Genomic DNA, 22,619 nt, shown 5'->3' with positions numbered 1-22,619 from the left:
TAGTACAACAGTTTTGAAGTTCTTTCCACTGAATTAATTTCACGATTATAGCTTCATTGCCATTAAGAATTTCTGGCTTTCATGCCAAACCACTAGTGGGTAAAAACCTTTCTGGTTGCTATGAACAACATTATGAGAGTTAATATTGATGTCCTCTCAGCTATTGATTAATAATATGCAAAATTTGGATTTTCAAAAATCTTGTGGCTCAAGAACATTGCTTAAAAAAGGGACTGCACTCTAAACAAATGATTAATTATTTTTTGCACCGAACCAACTCTGCTTCATAAACCCATACTAATTAGACATCAATGAGTGCACAAATTGACCAATCAGCTGTAAAATGACCATATAGACAATCATTAGCAAAAGTTAACAACCTAGGGCTTCTGGCTTACTCATTATTTTCCAAATTTTAAATGTTTTCATTGTGCTCATCAAATTTAATTGAACAGCATATCTAGCCCAGATTTGTGATTTGATATTTTTTTGGAGGACATATTGTAGATGGAAGACTGCTTACACTGTTGTCAGAGTTTGAACATTTCACTGTTAAAGTTAATAGGACACAGTTCTATGAACTGTAAAAGCGTGCTTTCAAGTATGTGATGATTTGGCTCAGCAGTAATCCCCAGGCTGTAACTTGTGCATTTTCAGTCAGTGATTCATCTTCTCTAAACTGTTGTCAGTCAACATCTAGGTCATAAATGAATGGTTTCAGTACAGTCAGTACAACAGAGTAAACTTTTGAGTGCTCAATCTTTCTTCTCAATGTAATGCAATTGGTTGTGATAGTGATATTTATATATTATAAATCTGATAGTTTGAGAATTTTTTTATTTGTTCTAGGCACATGAATTTGGCTGCCAAAACCACCACTTATTGACCATCATCAATTGTATTTGGGAAAATTATGGTGAGCTGTCTTCTGGAATCCCTGATGTCCAGATTGGTGTCGGTAATCCCATAATGTACTTAGTGAGGGAGTTCGAGGATTTTGAACCAGCAACAGTGAATGAATGGCAATGTAGTTTCAAGTCAGGCAATGGTATTCCTACACATCCAGGTGGTAGAGATGTTTGGAAGGTGCTGTTGAAGGAGGTTTGGTGAGTTACTGCAGTGTATTCTATATATGGTACAAATTGTCGCCACGATGTGCCAGTAATGAGAGAGTAAATGTTTTAAAGTAAGGATGAGGTGATGGTGAAACTTACTGCTGTGCCTTCAGTGGTGTCAAGCTTCTTGAATGTTTTTGGAGCTGCACTCCCCCAGCTAAGTGAAAAGTATTCCATTGTGTATAACCATAGAGAATAGAAAAAGGAGTAGGCTGTTCGGCCCTTTGAGTTCATTCTACCATATTAAATGGATCATCGATGGTCATCCAACTCAGTACGTTGTTCCCACCATCTTCCCATACCCTTTGGTTCTTTTAGCCTTAAGAAACATACCTAATTCCTTTTTGAAAACATTCAATGTTTTGGCTTCAATTGCTTTCTGTGCAGAGAATTCCACAGGTTCACCACTCTGAGTGAAGAAATTTCTTTTCACCTTAATCCTAAGTGACCTATCCCATATCCTAAACTGTGACCCCTGGTTGTGGACTCCCCAATCATCAGAAACATCCTTCCTGTAATACCCTGTCACGTCCTGTTAGAACTTTGCAAGTTTCTATGAGATCCGCTCCCCTCATTTATCAACAGTCTAGTGTATATATTCCTAACTGATCCAGTCTCTATTCATGCATCAATCCTGCCATCCCAGGAATCATTCCGATAAGCCTTTAATGCAATCTCTCAATAGCCAAAACATCCTTCCTCAAATAAGGAGACCAAAACTGCACACACTTACCCAGGTGTAGTCTCACCCTGGCCTTGTACAGTTGCAGCAACACATCTGCTCCTGTCTGCAAATCCTCTCACTAAAAGGCCAACATAACCATTTGCTTTCTTTATTGTCTGCTGCACCTAGAACATCCAGGTCTCATTGCACCTCTCCCTTTTCCAAACTATTGCCATTCAGATTATAATCTGCCTCCCTATTTTATCTACCAAAGTGGATAGTCTCACATTAATCCATATTATACCTCATGTGACATACATTTCCCCTATCACTCACTATGTCCAAACAATACTGAAGCATCTCTGCATTCTCCTCACAATTCAGTTTCCCACCAGCTTTGTGTAATCCACAAACTTGCATTCCTGTCATTTGCCTTCTAGATGATTGACAGGTTATGGGGGAGTCCGGAAATGAAATGGCTTGCAATTAGTTAGCTATTGAACAAATATTTGTTGTCATTACTATCTCTGCTATGTCTCCTTTCTCAATGATCTTCCATTGGCTTCTATCCTGTCTTGACGGACTGACCTATGTGGCTATTCTTGAGGCTAGACAGGTTAATCAATAGCAATCGTGTTTATTAATGCCATCATGATTAATTGCTATAAACATGAGCTTTCCACAAGGATTATTGAGCATGATGAAATGAAGCTAAAAGTAATTGTGTAGAGAACAATGATCATACCTAGAGGAATCCTGATCAGCTAGTACTATATCATGCAATGCCTTTTGACACTCAGGCAACAAAATATTCAGGAAAAAATTGGTTCACACTCTGTGACAGCCTTGTACTTTTTAACTGAGTGTGAGTTATACTACTGACCACTTCCTGCACACTAGTGTTGAAGGTGGATGCTCGTGGGACCCTGTTTGTCCCAGAATGCTGTGAGTGGACACTATTCTGATGTCAAAAAGTCTACTGGCACTTATAATACCAGGTTTACAAAAGCGAACCTGGCATGTCCTCTCATTGTTTGTATTAATCACTTCTGATGGTAAAAGACAAGTCCAGAAAGATGGGCCCTGAACTATTGCTATTTAATGGGACATTGATCAGGTTGTAGGTGCAATGATGTTTACTTGCAAACATCCAGGCAGAATTATGGGGTCCTTGTGATGTAGTGGTAATGCCCCTCCTTCTGAAACAGGAGGCCAGGTTTCAAGTCCCATCTGTTGTGGGTGGCACAGTGGTTAGCACTGCTGTCTCTCAGCGCCAGAGACCCAGATTCAATTCCCGCCTCAGGTGACTGACTGTGTGTAGTTTGCACATTCTCCTCGTGTCTGCGTGGGTTTCCTCTGGGTGCTCCGGTTTCCTCCCACAGTCCAGCAGGTTAGGTGAATTGGCCATGCTAAATTGCCCATTGTGTTAGATGAAGGGGTAAATGTAGGGGAATGGGTCTGGGTGGGTTGCGCTTTGGCGGGTTGGTGTGGACTTGGGCTGAAGGGCCTGTTTCCACACTGTATGTAATCTAATCTAATCTAAATATAGAACATTACAGCGCAGTACAGGCCCTTCAGCTCTTGATGTTGTGGCGACCTGTGAAACCAATCTGAAACCTATCTAACCTACACTATTCCATTATCATCCATATGTTTATCCAATGACCATTTAAGTGCCCTTAATGATGGTGAATCCACTATGGTTGCAGGCAGGGCATTCCACACCCTTACTACTCTGAGTAAAGAACCTACCTCTGACATTTGTTCCATATATATCACCCCTCAATTCAGAGCTATGCCCCCTCGTGCTAGCCATTACCATCTGAGGAAAAAGGCTCTCACTGTTCACCCTACCTAATCCTCTGATCATCTTTACAATAACATTTCTGAACAGATTGATGAGAGGGAGGGAGGGGGGAATTGGGGAGTGTTATTGTCGATGTTTTGTGACAGTTGGTGATTAGTCAGAGAGGAGAGAGGAGTATCGGATGTAGGCATGGGGGTAGCTATTACAATACCATGTAGGTTTCAGTATGATTGATCGACAAATGAAAAAGAGCCAAGGTTGGGAAACTCCATGAGGAGGAAATGGAAGAAGTCTCCATTGAAATCCCAACACAGATCTTTCGGTTGCAATACTCCAACATTTATATAATCCAAGAACAATACCTGCAGAGGTTCAGACTTCTCAAGGCCACAGTCATGGAGTTGCACCAGTTCCTTCACCTTGATCCCTAGTCTCACACTAGGACAAGAATGACGCTGTCCCAGTGGCCATGTAGATCATCATCATCCTCACTATTTATATCTCTGAATTCTTTCTGGTACCAGCAGGAGAATATACTGCAGCACGGAATTCATTGCATCAGCTCTGACATGATGGAAGCCATACAAACATAGCAAGGAGACTTAATTCACTTCTCCCTCAGAAGGCAAGAGCAGTGTGAAGGGGAGCATGGCTCATAGGAAAACAGAATTCCCAATGGAACAGGGAGCAGGTACTTAGTTCTGCAGTTTCTCTACTTAGTTCCTTTCAAAATGGAAGCAGTAACTACAAGGAACACTATATAAACATACAGCCACATCAAGAAATACATTTTGGTGAAGGCCTGCTTCCTGACAGGCTATAATGCCTTCATCCTGTGACAGGCCACTCTATACATGGTTGTAATAATTCTGAGAAGATCCAGAAGCTGACTGTGCAGGGACAAAGGGCTAGGTATTGAAATGGCCACTTCCTTCTGACATCCCATCCAGGCAAGTGGAGCTTACCTGTAATAAAAGTCAGGAGAAAGTGAGGACTGCAGATGCTGGAGACCAGAGTTGAAAAATGTGGTGCTGGAAAAACACAGCAGGCCAGGCAGCATCCGAGGAGCAGGAGAATCGACGTTTCGGGCATAAGCTCTTCTTCAGGAATAAAAGCCAGGAAACCATCCAAAGTCAGAATGTTTCAATGACTTAAAAGTAATGGTGAGGGTGTCAACTAGCTGCCTGTCCCAAGATAAAAATGACCAAGCTCCTCATGTTTGCAATGTACTGAGATGAAAACAACATAATTGTGTGATAAAAAGTCAAACCCATGCAAAGTGATATTCAAGTCCACACCTGGCTCTGATCTTAAACAGAAGATTCCACCCAATATTTCAAATGTGTTTAATTGTCCATTGGCTCTAAAGGGCTTTGGGACATCCTAAGGTTGTGACAGGTTTTATATAAATGCAAGTTATTTTTTATTACACAGATAAATTTTGACAATTTAATTTTTTCACATCTTTGACATTTCTTACATGAAGTATTGACCAGTTAGCTTGGTGAAGTTATAACCCTGCACTAAAAAAGTACCTTTGCTGGTGAGGAGTTCGTTTTGGCTTCACATCAAACAATCAGCGTCAAACGGTTCAGCATAATGAGGAAAGTAACTGGCGGGAGTAGGGACAAAGGTTTTCAACGTAAAGTACTTACCCTTTTATGCATCTTATAACCCGGTTTATTAACATACATTTGTAGACTAATCCTCATGGGAAGGGCTTCTCCATACAATGCAGACACAGATTGCTCTTAAATTGAAGGTCATTATATAATTTTACTAACATTGAGGATGGTTCTCACGGTACATAGCTACAAATTATAATTGCTTCTAGATAATTTGCCAATTTTCTACTTGCAAACAGTGAGACTTGAATATTATTCATCTAGACTCAAAACATTAGCTTGCTGGGTTTCCATGGATGTTGCCTGACCCACTGTGATCTCTAGCCTTTGTTGTTTTCAGTACAAATTCCAGCATCTGCAGTAACTTGTTCCTACTAAGTCAATTTTTGAAACAAATCAATCTTCTGCTTGGGAAGGAGATAACTAAGGACTAGCTAACAAATAGGGGAGAAAAATGATAAACAATATTAGGAATGATATTCATACACTTAGAATCATTATTCATGTACTCTTAGTCTTGTAACTTATGTTGTGGAAGCAGTGTGCAATAGACAGGGCTAAGTGATCCCGCAATCAACAGAAGTGATGTAAGCTCTGTAGTCCTGCCACATCCAATTGTGAATGGTGGTGGACAATTAGACAACAGGAAGGGGTGGTTCCACAAATATCCTCCTCCTCAATGATGGGGAAGCCCAGCACATAAGTGGAAAGGAAAATCCTGATGCATTCACATGTTCAACCTGTTGGTGGGTTAGGGTCAGACTAGGATTTCTTTCGCAATTAACTCATCTCCTGTCTCCCTTATTCTTGTCCAGTCTCTTACAAGGCACAAGTCAGGAGTCGGATGGAAAACTCTCCACTTACCTGGATGGGTGGAGCTGCAACAACACTCTAGAAGCTCAATATCATCTAGGATAAGCAGTCTGCCAGATTTGCATAACATCCACCACTCAAATAAAAGCAAAGTATTGTGGGCTGCTGGAGAACTGCAATCCAAATAGAAAGTGCTGAGAAACTCAGCCAGTCTGGTAGTGTCTGTGGTGAGATGAACAGAGTTAACATTTAGAGATCAACGTGAACAGTTCTGAAGAAGTCACATTAGACACAAATGTTAACTTGATTTCTCTGTGCACAGATGCTACCAAACTTGCTGAGTTTTTCCATGTTTAGACACCCTCTGCCATCTTCCACAATTGAACCATTCACCACCAACAGCAGTGAGTATCAGCTAAAGAATGCACTGCAGAAAATTCCCAAAACTCATCCAACAGCACCTTACAAACTCGTTGGTAGCCATGATGTTGGTGTTGGACTGGGGTGGACAAAGATTTTTTACAAACTCATGACCTCTATCACCCTATCAGAAGAATAGGGCAGCAAATGCATGGGGGCACCACCAACCTCAAGTTCTCTTCCAAGCTACACATGATCCTGACTTGGAAATATATCACTGTTCCTGTATTGTTGCAAAGTCAAAACTTTGGTACTCCCTCCTTAACAACACAAAAGGCGTACCTAAACTTCAAGGTTCTGCAGCAGGCTAACAAGATAGCACACCACAACCCAGCCAAGCACATTTAGTAAAGGGTAATAAATATTAATAAATGGTTACTCAATTCATGAATGAATTTCTAAAAAAAATTGCATACCACTGCTACTTATTGAATGTCTTTATTGCAGTGAGTAATGGTGAAAAATAGTGAGCCAGTGGAGATAACAGTTATGTGGGCTGAAGACTTCAAAGTAAATTATTTGTTAGATTTTGACTTTTCAGACTGTTGTGGATTCTAATTGCTATGGACACTGCATGCTTCTGATAATCCTTGGCTCGACATGACCCAATCTACACTGAAAACAGGCAAAAGATATTTTGACGATAAATCAGTGCATGTATGAAATCTTCTGTAGGAAGTTTTAAAACATTTTAAAGCAAGGGCTGTATAAAAGCATAATCCTTTTTGGGTAAAAGGTACAAATATTGTTTCCTAGTGGTTCAATTTTTTTTAGATGTATGGAATGAACTAAAAGCTGTGAAGAAAATGGGAGGAGGATCAAATTGATTGAAAGTATTCTTGCCAGAAATGTATGTTTTATCAATGTTCTGATAGCTTGTAACATTATTTTTGTGAATTACTGTTACAACGCTATGCAACAGCAATAATCTCCTGGCTATTTTCTCTATAGCTTGTTATGTGTGACAGATCACTAAGCAATACTGTCATGTAATTCACAAGCAGTGTGGCAAGATGAGTTACAGTTGCTAGCTTAAAGATGTTCGTACTAAAATGTAATAATATTTATTTAACACTGGATTTTGGGCATATTATAATGCAGAGTTCAAAAAGGTGTGAAGCGTGTGTGGAAAATGCCGAAAGCAACAGAACACTGAAGTTTAGTTAAACATTTTGGAGAAAAAATAATCACATTAAAAGTTACTTTTAAGAGTTGCAAGATTTTCATAGTAAAATAGTAACATTAAGATGATTTTATGGTTATACCATGTAAATCAAAAGCTATTCCTGCTTTTGAGGATCAACGTTTGGTCACACATGATAACTGCTAAGATATGTTAAACTCATACGCATTAACTACATTTGGCTGTAAATGAATTTACTGTGATGCTTCAGAGCATATAAATCATGTTAAAAAACTCTAATCTGAGTCAAACACGTCACTTTTCCTCACTTTTGCTAATTTGGATGTCAACGCTTATATGAAAATCTCAGAATTTATTAGATTCCATTTCCATAGTTTTTTTATTAATTGGCTTTCTTATAAGTTCTACAGATAATTAAATGTAAAACCGATGGTAATTCTTAGAACATTTATTGGTATCATGATTAAATGATTAAATCTTTTAAATTAGTCTTTAATGTTGAGATGTATTAAATCTGTATTTCTTTAGTCTCCATTACATACTTTCAAATTCCTCAGTTATTAAATACATACATTAAGTCTGTAAGTTAATAAGTGCTGACATTAATACAGTAGATCATGTTCTGCTGTGCTGTGAGCTGTCTTGTTTCTATCACAACCCCAGCATGATAGCTTTGTAATGTTTTGTGGTACTCAGAGTAAATTACATTCGTTCGTTTGTGAGCCTGTCTCAAGGCAAAGAATTTAAAGCTGAACATTCGAGGATTTTGTAGGTTTATAAAAGAAATATGTAATCCATTTCAATGAATTTTGTTTGTGCTGAGGTAGCTATCTTCCAGGATAATGGTACAATGTTGCAATATGCCTCCATGTTCCAACTCAGCAAGGGTATTTCAATCAGACTTCCTTCTCCTGAATACAATCCAGCATGCACAGCCATAAGTAAACCACAATACTGAGGATGGTGGAAATTTGAAATAAAATGGAAAATGCTGGAGAAACTCATCAGGTCTGACAGCATCTGTGGAGAGAGAAACAGAGTTCATGTTTCGACTCTTCTTTAGAACTACCGTAAATGAACATTTGGATTGTGATTGGCTATAACTAGGCTTGTAAATCCTCCAGATCTCTTGGAATGGGGATATCAATACCTTGGATACTGCACATAAGAAAATCTCACTGCAGCAATACACTTCCCTCCCACAACACTGTAACATCACTAGTGGCTACTGCAGAGAACTAGTCCTCAATTCATTTTGACTGTAACTTTGATTTTCCGGTTGCTGGGTGTTTGCAAGGGACAGAAGAGACAGAAGTGCATTGGACAGGTACAGGTCCACTGAGACTGGTGGACAGAAGACTGGTGATGGAGGCAATAATAGCACATGGGCTGGGGACAAGACACACCTTGGGGCACAGGAGTCTGTAGAAAGACAGAGATGGGATTGGGTTTGAGGATGTAGCATGGAAATGGAGCCTGGACAAATGAGAAAGGAAGGCTTGGGAGAAAGGATTGTGAGTGTGTGTGTAAATGAGACATGAATCTCTGAAATGGAGTTTCAGGAAAATATGTTTGAAAATATGAGACGTGTTGTGATGACATCCACTGGAAGCAAAAGGGATATATTTGCTTATGCAGAAACATTGAATAATTTCTCTGCAATATATGCATTTTGATGCAGATGTCTGTCTACAACTGAATAACATTGTTATTTTCCCATGGGCTTTAACAAATATTTTTGAAGAACCTGTTTCTCATGGATTTGCCAGTCTTCAAGAATACTTCTTTAATTGATCTTCACAGGGAATGTATTTAACAAATAATGGAACACCATGCTAGTAGATTTTATACTCCACTAATTGTTGCTTCTAATTCCAAAGGTATTGGTTTGAACTTTATGTTAAGCTACATCTGCTCAAGCAGACCACTGCTCATCAGTGAGCTTTGAAATCCAAAGACTTATTTCTTGTACTGCTAGAACTAGTATGATAGCAGTTTTACTTATTGCCAGCTGTGGTCTGTGCCACCCCGTTCAGATTATTATGCATAATTAATCTTGTTTGGTTTTATATATTAAGTATTCTCAGTGTTTTCCAAATTGATTTGTCTAATATTTCTCCCTCCACTTGTATTTATCCAGCCTCATTATTTTCCTCCTCTCTTTAGCAGGGTCAGCTGCCCTTACTTTACTACATCAAGTGACTATTCCTTATGTCACTTACTTCATTAATCACAGAAGGCTGTTTGTAGAGGTATCATTGCCAACCTGACAATGGTTCTGAATAACAATTAGCAGTCAGATGGCAAAACAATTAGTTCTGAGTTTTAGGGTTCAAACTACTTAACCCTTTCCCCCCTTTTTTGCTTTAACATACATTGATGTACAGCACAGGGTGGAATTAATAATAGCAAAATATTGCAGATGCTGGAAATCTGAAATAAACATAGAACGTGCAGAGAAACTCAGTAGATCTGCAGTATCTTAGAAGATTGAAACAGAGTTAATAGTTTGAGTCATATATTACCCTTCTTCAGAAGAGAGGACCAACATGAATACCTGATGATTAGTAACTTTTAAGGAATAAATAATTGTGTTTTCCATTTCTCAATCATTTACAACTTTTTTTTTGTGACGTATCTATGTATAATCTGATAATGAAGGTCATCTGTTCCCCAAGCAAATATTCTGACTCATTTCAAATATCTGTGACAGAGTGCATATCAAGTCTGAGATGTTCCTATTTTGCATTACAAAGACAATGCTACAATTGAAGCAGCTAATTTATTTCCAAATTGGAGGAAGGCTTAAATCCTGGTATATCTCAAATCAGAATAGCAACTATTCAATTACAATATATCAATGTCAAGGAGATTGAAATGAGAATTATATAATGCAAAAATGCAAGCTGCTGAATTTAGCTATTGTAATTAAAATGTTGAGAATAATGTAGAGAGCCTAAAGGGGAACATGTTGATATTTTCTACCGAAAGGACTTTTTGTTTTATCCTGTACAAAACAAGGATGTGATCTATCCAAGAAATTGATAGTAATTTTAAATTGAATTAGATTAGAGACTGTCACCTGTTCCCACAATTGTTTAATTTATTATTCTTTTATTTATCTTTATTCCAAAGATAAAATGAGAGATGCATTTTTGTAATTCATTGCTACATGGCAAATATAGTTCTGTTTTTAAAAAGTAGCTATGTCTACAGACTAAGTTACACCTGTGTAGCTAGTTTTCACACATAATCAGGGTGATTGTTTTCTTTTCTATTTGAAGTTGTGGGTCACTATTTTCTTACTTTGATGTTACAATGCAACAAAATCCTTTCATGGTTATCTTTCTTCACACCTTCCCTTCCGTAAGTTTCCTCCTGTAACTTCTGCAGTTTTAACCACCTTCATCCACAGCTAATATTAACTGTTCTTGTACTGTCTTTTCACTGGATGTGTTTATAGTTCAGTTTCTGAGAGAATGGTATTCAGGAGTTGGTTCCTAGAGTTATGCAAACTAATTTGGGACTTAGCAGCAGAGTCAAATACCAGAGGAAACACTAGATTAATAGTGATGTGGAGGAGGCCCTGAAAAGATAAAGGTTTATTTTTGGATAGATAGAACTGAAAAATAAAGATGTTACCCTAAACTTGTACTGAACCTTGATTAAATTATATTATGCAAGAAATATGAAGCGCATAATAAAGACAGCATTTTGACAGATGTGGATTTATAATATTGCACATGGTGTTCTGCAAGCATCAGAGTCACAATTTATATTAACAATTGAGACTTTGGAATCAAAACATAAGGTTTAAATTTGTGAATGACACCAATTTGTCAGGCTTAGTGAGTACCAAGGAGGACTGCAACAAATTACAGAATACACTAACAAATTTGCATAATTGGCAAATGAACTGCAATACAAGAGTGTAGCGTTACATTTTTAGTAAAAATAATTAAGGTTGCATGCTGTATTACTTGGAAAGTAAAAACTTAAATAGTTTAAAGAAATAAAAGAGGTATGGGAATACAATTAAATAAACTGTGATACTACTTTGTGATTTAATAGGCCTTGAAAAGATAAAGGTTTATCTTTGGATAAATAGAACTGATAGGTACAACCACCTGATGAAGGAGCAGCTCTTTGAAAGCTAGTGCTTCCAAATTAACCTGTTGGAGTATAACCTGGTGTTGTGTGTAATTTTTAACTGAAAAATAAAGATGTTATGCTAAGCTTGTATTGAGCCTTGATTAAATCATACTTAGAATATTGTACAAGTCTTTAAATGATGAAGCTCTATAACAAAGACAGCATTCTTACAGATGTGGGTAAGAGCAAAACTAGAGGTGATCAATATAAAGTAGGCTTCAAGAAATCAAATAGGGAATTTAAAAATTCTTTGTTCAAGTGAAGTGAAAGAATGGAATTCTTTACCAAAAGGAATGTTGAGACAAATAGAAGGAAAGCTGATAAAGAAGAATGGAGTCGAAGGCTATCCTGACAGAGTTGGATGAGGAAGGATGTGAGGAGACTGCAGTGGAGGTAAATGTCCGTATGGAGTAACTGAGATGAGTGGCCTATTTCTTTGCACTATATTTTATACAAATCCATATATAAATTACTTAAAAGTTGCCAGTTGACTTTCTGTTGCAGCCTGATAGAACCAAAACTGATTGAACTGTTTCTTAAAAAATGGCTTTAGATTGAAACAGCAAAAAAAACCATGCGCTGTGTCAGACAAAGCTTAACCTTGGAAAGAGAAGTTGAGTTTGGATCTAGAATTAAAGCTTGTGATCTCCCAAATTCTAGCCCATCATCTTACTATGTCTTAAAGATAGTGTTGTATCAAGTTATACAGAAAACTTTCTAACAGAGTATAAAAATACTGTAAATTTCATTTCTGTCAGGAAATAAACAATAGTTTCTATGCTCTGTAAAAGAAACCACGGTGCTCCTGACTTTCAGGATTGATCTTTACCTAAATTTGAATGAAGCAATTCAATATATTTGTGCTGATTCATTATTTACTGAGACATCATCAATTTAAATAGGACACGCCTGAGAGATCAGTTTCACATTGTTTCTATTAGAACATATGCCAATAAAAGTATGGCAAACTCTGAACAAATCTCTTATTCACAGATACTATAACTGGCAATATATAGATATATTACAATTATGGAGCTGCCTTTTGCAGAATCAGCAGTAGAAACTTGATAGCTTCACTTTGAACTCATTCAAAGATTAGTATTATACACCAGGCATTCATGTAACCATTACAACAGATTCCATTAATCATAGAATCATAGAATTCCCTACAGTGTGGTCCACACTGATCCTCTGAAAAGTAACCCACCCACACTCGTTCCCCTAACCTATTACTCTACGCTTACTCCTGACTAATGCTCCTAATCCACACATCCCTGAACACTATGGGCAATTTAGCATGGCCAATTCACCTAACCTGAATAACAAAGACCTGTCAAATGATGGAGCTGCACTTCACACTTTCCAAACCAAACAATTAATTTCCTTTTTGACACATTCCTGTTGAATGCTGGATTGGCTCTAATGTCCTCCTTAGTTTGCTGACAGATCAAGAAGTTATTTTTAAGACTGAAACACTTTTTCAGCTTGGGTCCCTTATTGAAGAAAAGATATACTGACATTAAAGGTAGTTCAGAATGGAGGGACTGTTTTATGAGGAAAGGTTGAGTAGATTAGGCTTGCACTCATTGAAGTTCAGAAGAATGAAAGGTTACCTCATCGAAACATGTAAGGTTTTAGGGGACTTGTCGGGGTAGATGCAGATAGACAGTTTCCTATTGTGGGAAAGAGTAGGACCAGAGGATATAATCTCAGAATAAAGGGGTCACCCTTTTAAAACAGATGAGGAGGAATTTATTCTCATAGAGTGTAGTGAATCTGTGAAATTCTTTACCCTAAAGGGCTGTAGAGACTGGGACTTAACTTCCCAAATATTCCTGACCCCCAATTATCAGAAAATTGTGGTAAATACATCTCTGCACACGACAAGTGTCAAATGGGTTTAACGTGGATGGTTTGCAGGTGATTTAAAAAATCAACTTAGTGTGAATGTAGACATGTCATTCTTAGAAATGGCATTTATTGTCTTATTTTAAATCCAAGGACAAGTGGGAATCTCGCATAATGTGAGGAACCAATAAATATTCAGAGGTAGAAGGGGGTGGCAGAGGTTTTGTGCAAATAAATTAGCATTAAGGGTTGCTCTTGGGGGCGGCGGCGGGGGGGGGGGGGGCGAGGGGAGAGAAAGGGAGGAATCAACAGGTCAGAGAGAAGGTGTGCTAGATTAGATAGATTTAGCATAAAGGGGAAATTAACAATTGAATAAGAAGAGATTGCTGAAGAAGGGTTTATGCCCGAAACGTCGATTCTCCTGCTCCTTTGATGCTGCCTGACCTGCGCTTTTCCAGCAACACATTCTTAAGTTCTGATCTCCATCATCTGCAGTCCTCACTTTCTCCAAGAAGAGATTGCAGGTTTGCTGAAGAGGATAAATAGTGGAAGGTAAAGCATGCTGGGGTGAGAGAACAGTGGAGTGTATATGTGTAAAGCTGGCCAGGAAGTGACAGAGGCAGAGTGCAGAACATGAGTAATGGTTTGCTGCAAAGGAAATGTCATTCAATTAAATCTGTGCTGGAAGAGGTGATTGTAGGAGAGATAATACCAGTGATGCAGTGAAGCTGAAGACAAACAGAGTGAAATATCTGGACATGAAATAATGTGGAAGAAATGGTATTCTATATGGAGTACAATGTTGATAAAGGGAGCAATGAGATACAAGGCAAATGTACTTTCTAGTGATGAAGGGCAATTTCGATTCGATAAACAATAGGATTCATGGACCTTACCTCATCCTCACCCCTGTGAATGGAGATCTGCTACATACTTCATTCTGATCTCTTTTCAACCCACCACACTAAATCAGCCATGTTTGCAGGTATACTACAAAATGTTCTATTCTTGTTAATGTTTCCAGTCTTTTGCACTTTTGAGTCCCATCAAACGGTTTTTAAATCCAGTTTCTGTTTTTATTCTGCTCTTAACTTCATATTTCTGTGACCTCTCACTCTGATTTCATGTCTCTTTTTAAGATGTACAGTTCTGCTTTGTTGCTTTTTGTTGTAATTATTCCTCTGAGTGTCTTGAAGATTTGCCCCAAAGTTTTTGCTTTCAAGAGTAAGTTCCTTATTTCTTTCAGCATTTCACTTCCTTTTAATTTCATGAGTGTTCTGTTTTCTTTTACTTCCCCTCCCAACTTTGTAATACAAAGTACCATGATAGGTAGATACTATTTAAAACAATTTTCATAGAAAATTTATTATAAATAATAGGTGAAATACAGATCATTATGAACTCCAAAATTAAAGCAAAATACTGCAGATGCTGGAGATCTAAACTAAAAATAGGAAGTGCTGGAGAAACTCAGCAGGTTTGGCAGCAACCATGGAAACAAACAGAGTTAGCATTTAGAGTTTCAAGAAGGGGTCATATTGGACTCGAAACATTAACTCCTTCTTTTTTTCTGCTGACACCGTCAGACCTGCTGAGTTTCTGCAGCACTTTCTAATCACATGAACTACACATTTTGATCATTGGTCTGGGTAGTGATAGCTAATCTCAGCTAACCCACACAGAGGCACTATTATTGACTGATCATCCTTAGTAGAGGAATAGAAAAACACAACCTTTTCTTAACCTGTTGAAAATGTGTGTAAGATCAGGATCAGCCTGGGTTATGTTCCTCATGCTGAAATAAGCTGACCAGTCAGTCATTTGAAATTTTGTTGGTGCCTCAACTTGTGCTGCACCAAATTTCTGCCTTTAAGAGTGGTAGAGACAGAGAAGGGCATTCAAAGCCAAATGAAACATCATATCAATTCATGCATGTTCAGTTTTGTTGTTTTATACTGTCTGTTTTGCAGAATGGGTATAGATTGCACTCCTGTGATGAATATCAGTACACTGTGTGACCAATAGTAAAAGACTCTGGAGGTAAATATGGAGACAAAGTTGAACTGCAGTGCTCTGTGCAGTTCTGCAGATTGTACCATCGATCCAGCCATGAACACAGAAGATGGGCAGCGACTTCTACAACAGTTATGTAATATCCAAGTGGTAAGTAAAATATAAGGGCAATGTCAATATTCTGATAAAATCATTTCATATTCTTGACCTTGAGTTCCTGAAGGTCCTGATTTGTGCTTGTACATAAACATAAAGTCACTACAGTCCAATAGGGATGCTCTCTTATCAGAGAGAAACAACTGGTCATGATTTTAGCCCGAGGGTTACCACACCTCAGACAAGAGGAAGGATTGAGAAGGAGAGTCCTTCATGGTAATCTCAGCTGATGTGGGAATTGAGCCCATGCTTTTGGCATCACTCTGCATCACAAACCAGCTGTTCAGCCAACTGAGCTAACTGTCCTTCACTGAGATAAAATTGCACTGGCACTAACTACCTTCTAGTGCTGAAGTATATGTCTCCATTTGTAGATCTCAGAGTGCATATTGGTGTCAACTAATGAGTTTGAGAAAGGTCACAACTGGCAGGAGATTTTACTTTACAAACAAAACCAATTTACTCAGCAAACAGAATCCATTTAGCACAATATAACAAACGGTGTTCAGACTTTAAAAATAAATCTCCACGGGCAGGCAGTTTTTGGATGTCAGAATTTCCTATTATACCACCTGAAGAGTCAGCAGGAAATGCATCCCTGCCAACATTGCCCCATGTCCATTTAATGTTTAATGTAGCATTAAATGACTGAGGCCGAGAAAGGGGAGCAAGCCCCACCTTAGAGAACTGCTGACCAAATGGATGGCCGACAGCTCTTCGACCCAACAGCAGCTGGTTAGATGCCCACCATTGGGACTACAGGCAGTTCCTGAAGGAAAGGAGTTAATGAAAGCTAGACTGAAAGTACATCTAAGTTATCAACAGAGCCAGATTGGCAGGTCATGGAGTCATAGAGATGTACAGCATGGAAACAGACCCTTCGGTCCAACCCGTCCATGCCGACCAGATATCCCAACCCACTCTAGTCCCACCTGCCAGCACCCGGCCCATATCCCTCCAAACCCTTCCTATTCATATACCCATCCAAATGCCTCTTAAATGTTGCAATTGTACCAGCCTCCACCACATCCTCTGGCAGCTCATTCCACACACGTACCACTCTCTGTGTGAAAAAGTTGCCCATTAGGTCTTTTTTATATCTTTCCCCACTCACCATAAACCTATGACCTCTTGTTCTGGACACCCGATCCCAAGGAAAAGACTTTGCCTATTTACCCTATCCATGCCCCTCATAATTTTGTAAACCTCTAGAAGGTTACCCCTCAGCCTCCAACGCTCCAGGGAAAACAGCCCCAGCCTGTTCAGCCTCTCCCTATAACTCAAATCCTCTAACTCTGGCAACATCCTTGTAAATCTTCTCTGAACCCTTTCAAATTTCACAACATCTTTCCGATAGGAAGGAGACCAGAATTGCACGCAATATTCCAACAGTGGCCTAACCAATGTCCTGTACAGCCGCAACATGACCTCCCAGCTCCTGTACTCAATACTCTGACCAATAAACAAAAGCATACCAAATGCCGCCTTCACTATCCTATCTACCTGCGACTCCACTTTCAAGGAGCTATGAACCTGCACTCCAAGGTCTTTGTTCAGCAACACTCCCTAGGATCTTACCATTAAGTGTAAAAGTCTGCTAAGATTTGCTTTCCCAAAATGCAGCACCTCACATTTATCTGAATTAAACTCCATCAGCCACTTCTCAGCCCATTGGCCCATCTAGTCAAGATCCTGTTGTAATCTGAGGTAACCCTCTTCGCTGTCCAATACAGCTCCAATTTTGGTATCATCTGCAAATGTACTAACTGTACCTCTTATGCTCGCATCCAAATCATTTATGTAAATGACAAAAACTAGAGAACCCAGTACCGATCCTTGTGGCACTCCACTGGTCATAGGACTCCACTCTGGAAAAACAACCCTCCACCACCCCCCTCTGTCACAGCGAAGAGAATAATAAAGGGGCTCAAAAGGTGGCATGTCCTTGATACCAATCTGTACAATTAAAGCTACCAGGCATGTGCTTGATGTAGGCCTTATGTGCTATGGGTGAAATGGCATTGTGGGCAGGATGAGATCATAAGAAATAAAAAGGCACCTGGATGGGTATATGAATAGGAAGGGTTTAGAGGGATATGGGTCAAATGCTGGCAAATGGGACTTGATGAATTTAGAATATCTGTTCGGCATGGACGAGTTGGACCAAAGGGTTTGTTTCCATGATGTACATCTCTATGATTCAATGGCTGTAAGAAGGGCATCTTGTACTCTTGTAGGTCAAACATTGTCAAACTCAGACCTGAATACTTTCAATAATCCAGCCTCTGCCTCTTTCAATGGAAGATAATTCTTCCATTTCAAAATAAGAGGTCTCCCATTTAAAGTGGAGATTAGGAAGAATTGTCTTCTCTCAGAAGGTCAATGTTCTCTAATGCCTCCCTGTGGAACTTGATGATCAGTGGTTCGTTGCACAATGTCAGGCCAGATTGTGACCTTCTGAGAGAAAACAATTCTTCCTAATCTCCACTTTAAATGGGAGACCTCTTATTTTGAAACGGTTCCCTGTTCTAGATGTCTTCAATAGGAAAAACACTTGCAGAGTACCTACCCTGTAATATTCCCTTAGAATTTGCTACCTTTTGATTAGCTCGCCTCTCATTGGTCAAAATTCTTATGAATACGGACTAAAACCCTGCTCTGCATTTCCTCAGAGAATGCTCTTCATTTGAGGAATCAGCTTGGAGAACCTTGTTTGAACTGTTTCCAATGCATGTGTATATCTCCTTAAGAAAGATACACACATTGTACTTCAGCTGCACTCTCAGCAATTACCTGGTCAGCTGTTGCAAAAATTCCCACTTTTATACTTTATTCCTCTTGGAATAAAAAAGCCAAAATTCCATTTGCCTCCTTAATCACTTGTTGTACCTGCATGCAAACCTTTTGTGCTTCATTTGTAAGGACATATGGATTCCTCTGTACTGCAGCATTCTGCAGTCTCTCCCCATTTATATAATATTTAATTTTCTACCATTCTGCCCAAGTCGACAAATTCACATTTTCTAATATTATACTTCACCCAGAAAATTTTGGCTCAATTACATAGTCTGTGCCCTCCTCACAACTTGCTTTCTGACCTATCTTTATATCAAGAAATTTGAATGGCCCCTTCTTCCAAGTCTTTAATATAAATCATAAATAGTTGAGGCCACAGCACTGACTCCTCTGTCATTTTAATAGTTACAATTTGGAAAACTGAACAACACCTATTTATCTGGAGTCTTTACCAGGATTTCATCATTAACTATTATCAGTTCCAAGTCATCTTCCAAGGGATCCATGCTTACTTTAGCTATCTGCTTCCTCTGCTTCCTTTAAAAGTGTTTAAAGTCATTCTTTAATTTATCCTTTCTCTTAGTCATCCTTTGCTTCTTTTTAATATTTGTCCAATCCTTTGGCCCATCACTAATCTCTGTTGTCAGCTGTTGACCATTGAAAAAGCTTTTGTCGAGGTCCTCCTCAACTGTCTCCTCCCTGTGGCTCGGCAACTCCTCCTGGAATTGGAGTGTGGCTTCTGGCCATGGAGAGGCACAGCGGACATGATTTTCACAGCATGACAGCTTCAGGGGAAATGCAGAGAAAAGAACCTACATCTGTACATGGCCTTCTTCGACCTTACAAAGACCTTTGACACGGTCATTATGGAGTGTCCTTCCCTGCTTTGGCTGCACCACAAAGTTTATCACCATCCTTCGCCTGCTCCATGACGACAGGGGAGCTGTGGTAATGACAAATGGCTCCACCACCCAACCATTCCCGGATCAGACTAGTGTCAAGCAAGTCTGCAAAAGTGCCCCAACACTGTTCTCGATCTGCGTTGCACCACCGACAAGCTCCCTGCTGGAGTGGAGCTAACTTATAGAATCTGCAGGAAATTATTTAACCTCCGCCACCTTCAAGCCAAAACCAAAGTCACCCCAACCAGTATAATTGAGCTGCAGTACATGGATGATGCATGCATCTGTGCAAACTCAGAGGACAAGCTCCAGACCATCATCAGCACCTTTTGGAGGTATATGAGAGCATGGATCTCACCCTGGACATCCACAAAACAGAAGTCCTCCACCAATCTGGTCCGGCATTGTGCAGTGAACCATTGATCACCAAGATCCACAGGGAGGTGTTAGAGAACATTGGCCACTTCCAGTACCTCGGGAGTGTCCTGTCAGCCAAAACAGATATTGATGAAGAGATCCATCCAGTGTGCTATCACAGCCTTCAGCTGCCTGAGGAAAATGGTGTTTGAGGACATTAACATCAGATCTGACACCAAGCTCATGGTTTACAGAGCTGTGAAAGTTTCTGCCCTCCTATATGGTTCTGAAATATGAACTGTCCACAGCAGATACCTCAAGGCACTGGTGCAGTACCACCAACGCAGCCTGTGCAAGATCTTGCAAATCCGCTGGGAAGACAGATTCACCAACATTAGTGTCCTCAATCAGGCCTACATCCCCAGCATCGAAGCACTAACTCCCACCTTGATTGGCTGTGATGAGCTGAGCATGTTATCTGCGTGACTGACATAAGACTCCCCAAGCAGGTCCTCTACTCCCAGCTCTGAAACAGGCAAGCCCCAGGTCGACAGAGAAAATGCTTCAGAGATACCCTCAAGGCTACACTGGCAAAATGCAGCATTCCCACCAATACCTGGGAATCACTGGCCCAAGACCATCCAAAATGGAGGAGGAGCATCTGTGAAGGCATCAAGCACCTCAAGACTTACCATCAGGAAAAAGTGGAAGCCAGGCAAAAATATGTATGGAGAACACAGCCACACCAATACCCCATTCTCACGACCACTTTTTGCCCTAACTGTGGCAGAGTCTGTAGAAGCTGCATTGAACTGGACAGTCACCTATGAGGGACCACCAATGATGACGATGACTACCCTTTGCAGCATTGTACCTCTTCAAATTTAATGCAGGCTGTCACCAGCTTAGTTAGCTGTACGCTTTTCCTCGTAAAGTTCTTCTTTCTCAATGGACTACATCTTTGTGAAAATTATGAACTTTTTATCTGACACTGCCTCTCTATTGTATTAACTTGAAACCTATTTTGTCATTCCACTTAAACCAACTTTGTTTTCATTATTTCAATAAAGGCAATTACAATGTTAAATCTAATACACACGTTTCAGATTTACATGTCTTGTGCTCAAACAATGTAAAATTCCATCATGCTATGATCATTTTTGCCGACAGAATCTTGCAATCTGAAGTCATTAATTAACCATGTCTCACTACACTCTACCAAATCTAAAATAGATTGCTTTCTGGTTTGTTCCAAAATGTCGTTACAGGAAGCTGTCCGCAATACACTGAATTTATCTATCAGGCCCTCTTTGTCAATTTGATTCATCCAATCAATATGAAGACTAAAATTTCCCACAAGAAGCTATCTTACAAATGCCCTCCATTTCTTTGAATTTCCACCGTATATCTACAGTCAGTGCACCTATAACTTGCTCCCAACAATCACTATTTCCTCTGCTTCTTATCTTTACCTGAACTGATTTTACATCCTGACCCTCCGAATGTAGATACTGTATTGATCTCATGCTTTACTAACACAGCTCCCTGACCTTATTTTCCCTTCCTCTTGATCTTCTGAGATGTCAAATACCTCTTGAATATTCATGTCCCAGTCATGATAATTTTTCAATTGGTCTCTTTTTTGTCTATTATTTCAAATTTGTTTATTTCTACCTATACTATGAACTTATACATTTTGTAACAAATCCTGGCTGAGTCCGATAAAGAGCCTTACATTATGGCTTTTTACTATTTTCCATTTGTTTTTAACTCTTTCTTATATTTTAAGAAGGCTACTCTGACCGGATTGGTTTGTGAGCTTTTATCTGTACCCTGTTTCTTCCTGTCACATTCTGGTTATCATTTCCTGTATTTCTACCCTTCACTATTGCCTTGTCCTTTCTTTTTAACTTTGCAAATCACTTTTCAGGCATTCAACTCTCTGATCTTATTCACACTTTTTCCAATTTTGTCCTGCTTAGGTAGTAGTCCAGAGATTATCATCTTTATGGCTTTGTTTTTGCATTTAGCCCCTAGTGGCTCATACACACTCAGTACAGAGAGCATGAACACTGAGCTCCTCTATTCCTACCTTCTGCATCCCCATACCTGCATCATACCTTTGGGATGAAAAAGTGAATGAACCTTTCACAAGAAAAGGGAACTCTTTGATAAAGTTAAAAACTACAACTGAGTTCATAACTTATAGTGCTTAGTCAGCTATGTTCTCCATTCTTACTTTCCTTGCCTTCTTATCCAACCCTGGTGGCTTATTCCATTCATACAAACAAATGACTGTATGCATTAGGGATAGCACTAAATCATTCAGCCCTTTGAGCCTACTCTTGCCATTCAACAAGATCATGATTGATTTAAATATAGCCTCAATTCAACATTCCCATCTACCTCTAATAAACTTTGACTTCCTTGTTAGTCAAGAATGTATCAACCTCTGCCTTAAAAAATATTTAATGAATTTGCCTCCACCACACTCTGAGGAAGAGAGTTCCAAAGAGAGAACAAAAACATTCTTCTCACCTTTGTCTTAAATGGAAAACCCCTTTTTAAAAACTGTATCCTCTTATTCAATGTTCTCCAACAAGGGAAAGATCCTTTTAACATCTATCTTGTCAAATCCTTGCAGAACTGCAATAATGATCTCACCGGGATCACCTCTTATGCTTCCAGACTCCAATTGGTATGTCCCAGCATGTCTAATCTTTCTTCATAAAATAATCCCCCAACCTTCTCTGAACTTCTGCTAATGTATTTATGTCTATGGTTAAATAATGAGACCAGAACTGTAC

General features: G+C 39.2%; 1 protein-coding gene across 3 annotated transcripts in view; it reads left to right on the top strand.

Annotated features, from left to right (window-relative positions):
• gpr156 (G protein-coupled receptor 156) overlaps window positions 1–22,619 on the top strand; it is a 67,744-nt gene that overhangs the window by 5,130 nt on the left and 39,995 nt on the right. For all 3 annotated transcript variants that reach the window (XM_072585309.1, XM_072585307.1, XM_072585308.1), the window contains one exon: window positions 15,559–15,751. In XM_072585309.1, coding sequence (XP_072441410.1) covers window positions 15,635–15,751 — 117 coding nt within the window. In that variant the 5' untranslated portion in view covers window positions 15,559–15,634. The remainder of the gene's footprint in view (window positions 1–15,558; window positions 15,752–22,619) is intronic.

Source organism: Chiloscyllium punctatum, chromosome 15, assembly GCF_047496795.1.
Source record: "Chiloscyllium punctatum isolate Juve2018m chromosome 15, sChiPun1.3, whole genome shotgun sequence".
Taxonomy (NCBI): domain Eukaryota; kingdom Metazoa; phylum Chordata; class Chondrichthyes; order Orectolobiformes; family Hemiscylliidae; genus Chiloscyllium; species Chiloscyllium punctatum.
The sequence above is the reverse complement of the archived record's forward strand: the minus strand, read 5'-3'. Positions and strand labels throughout refer to the sequence as shown.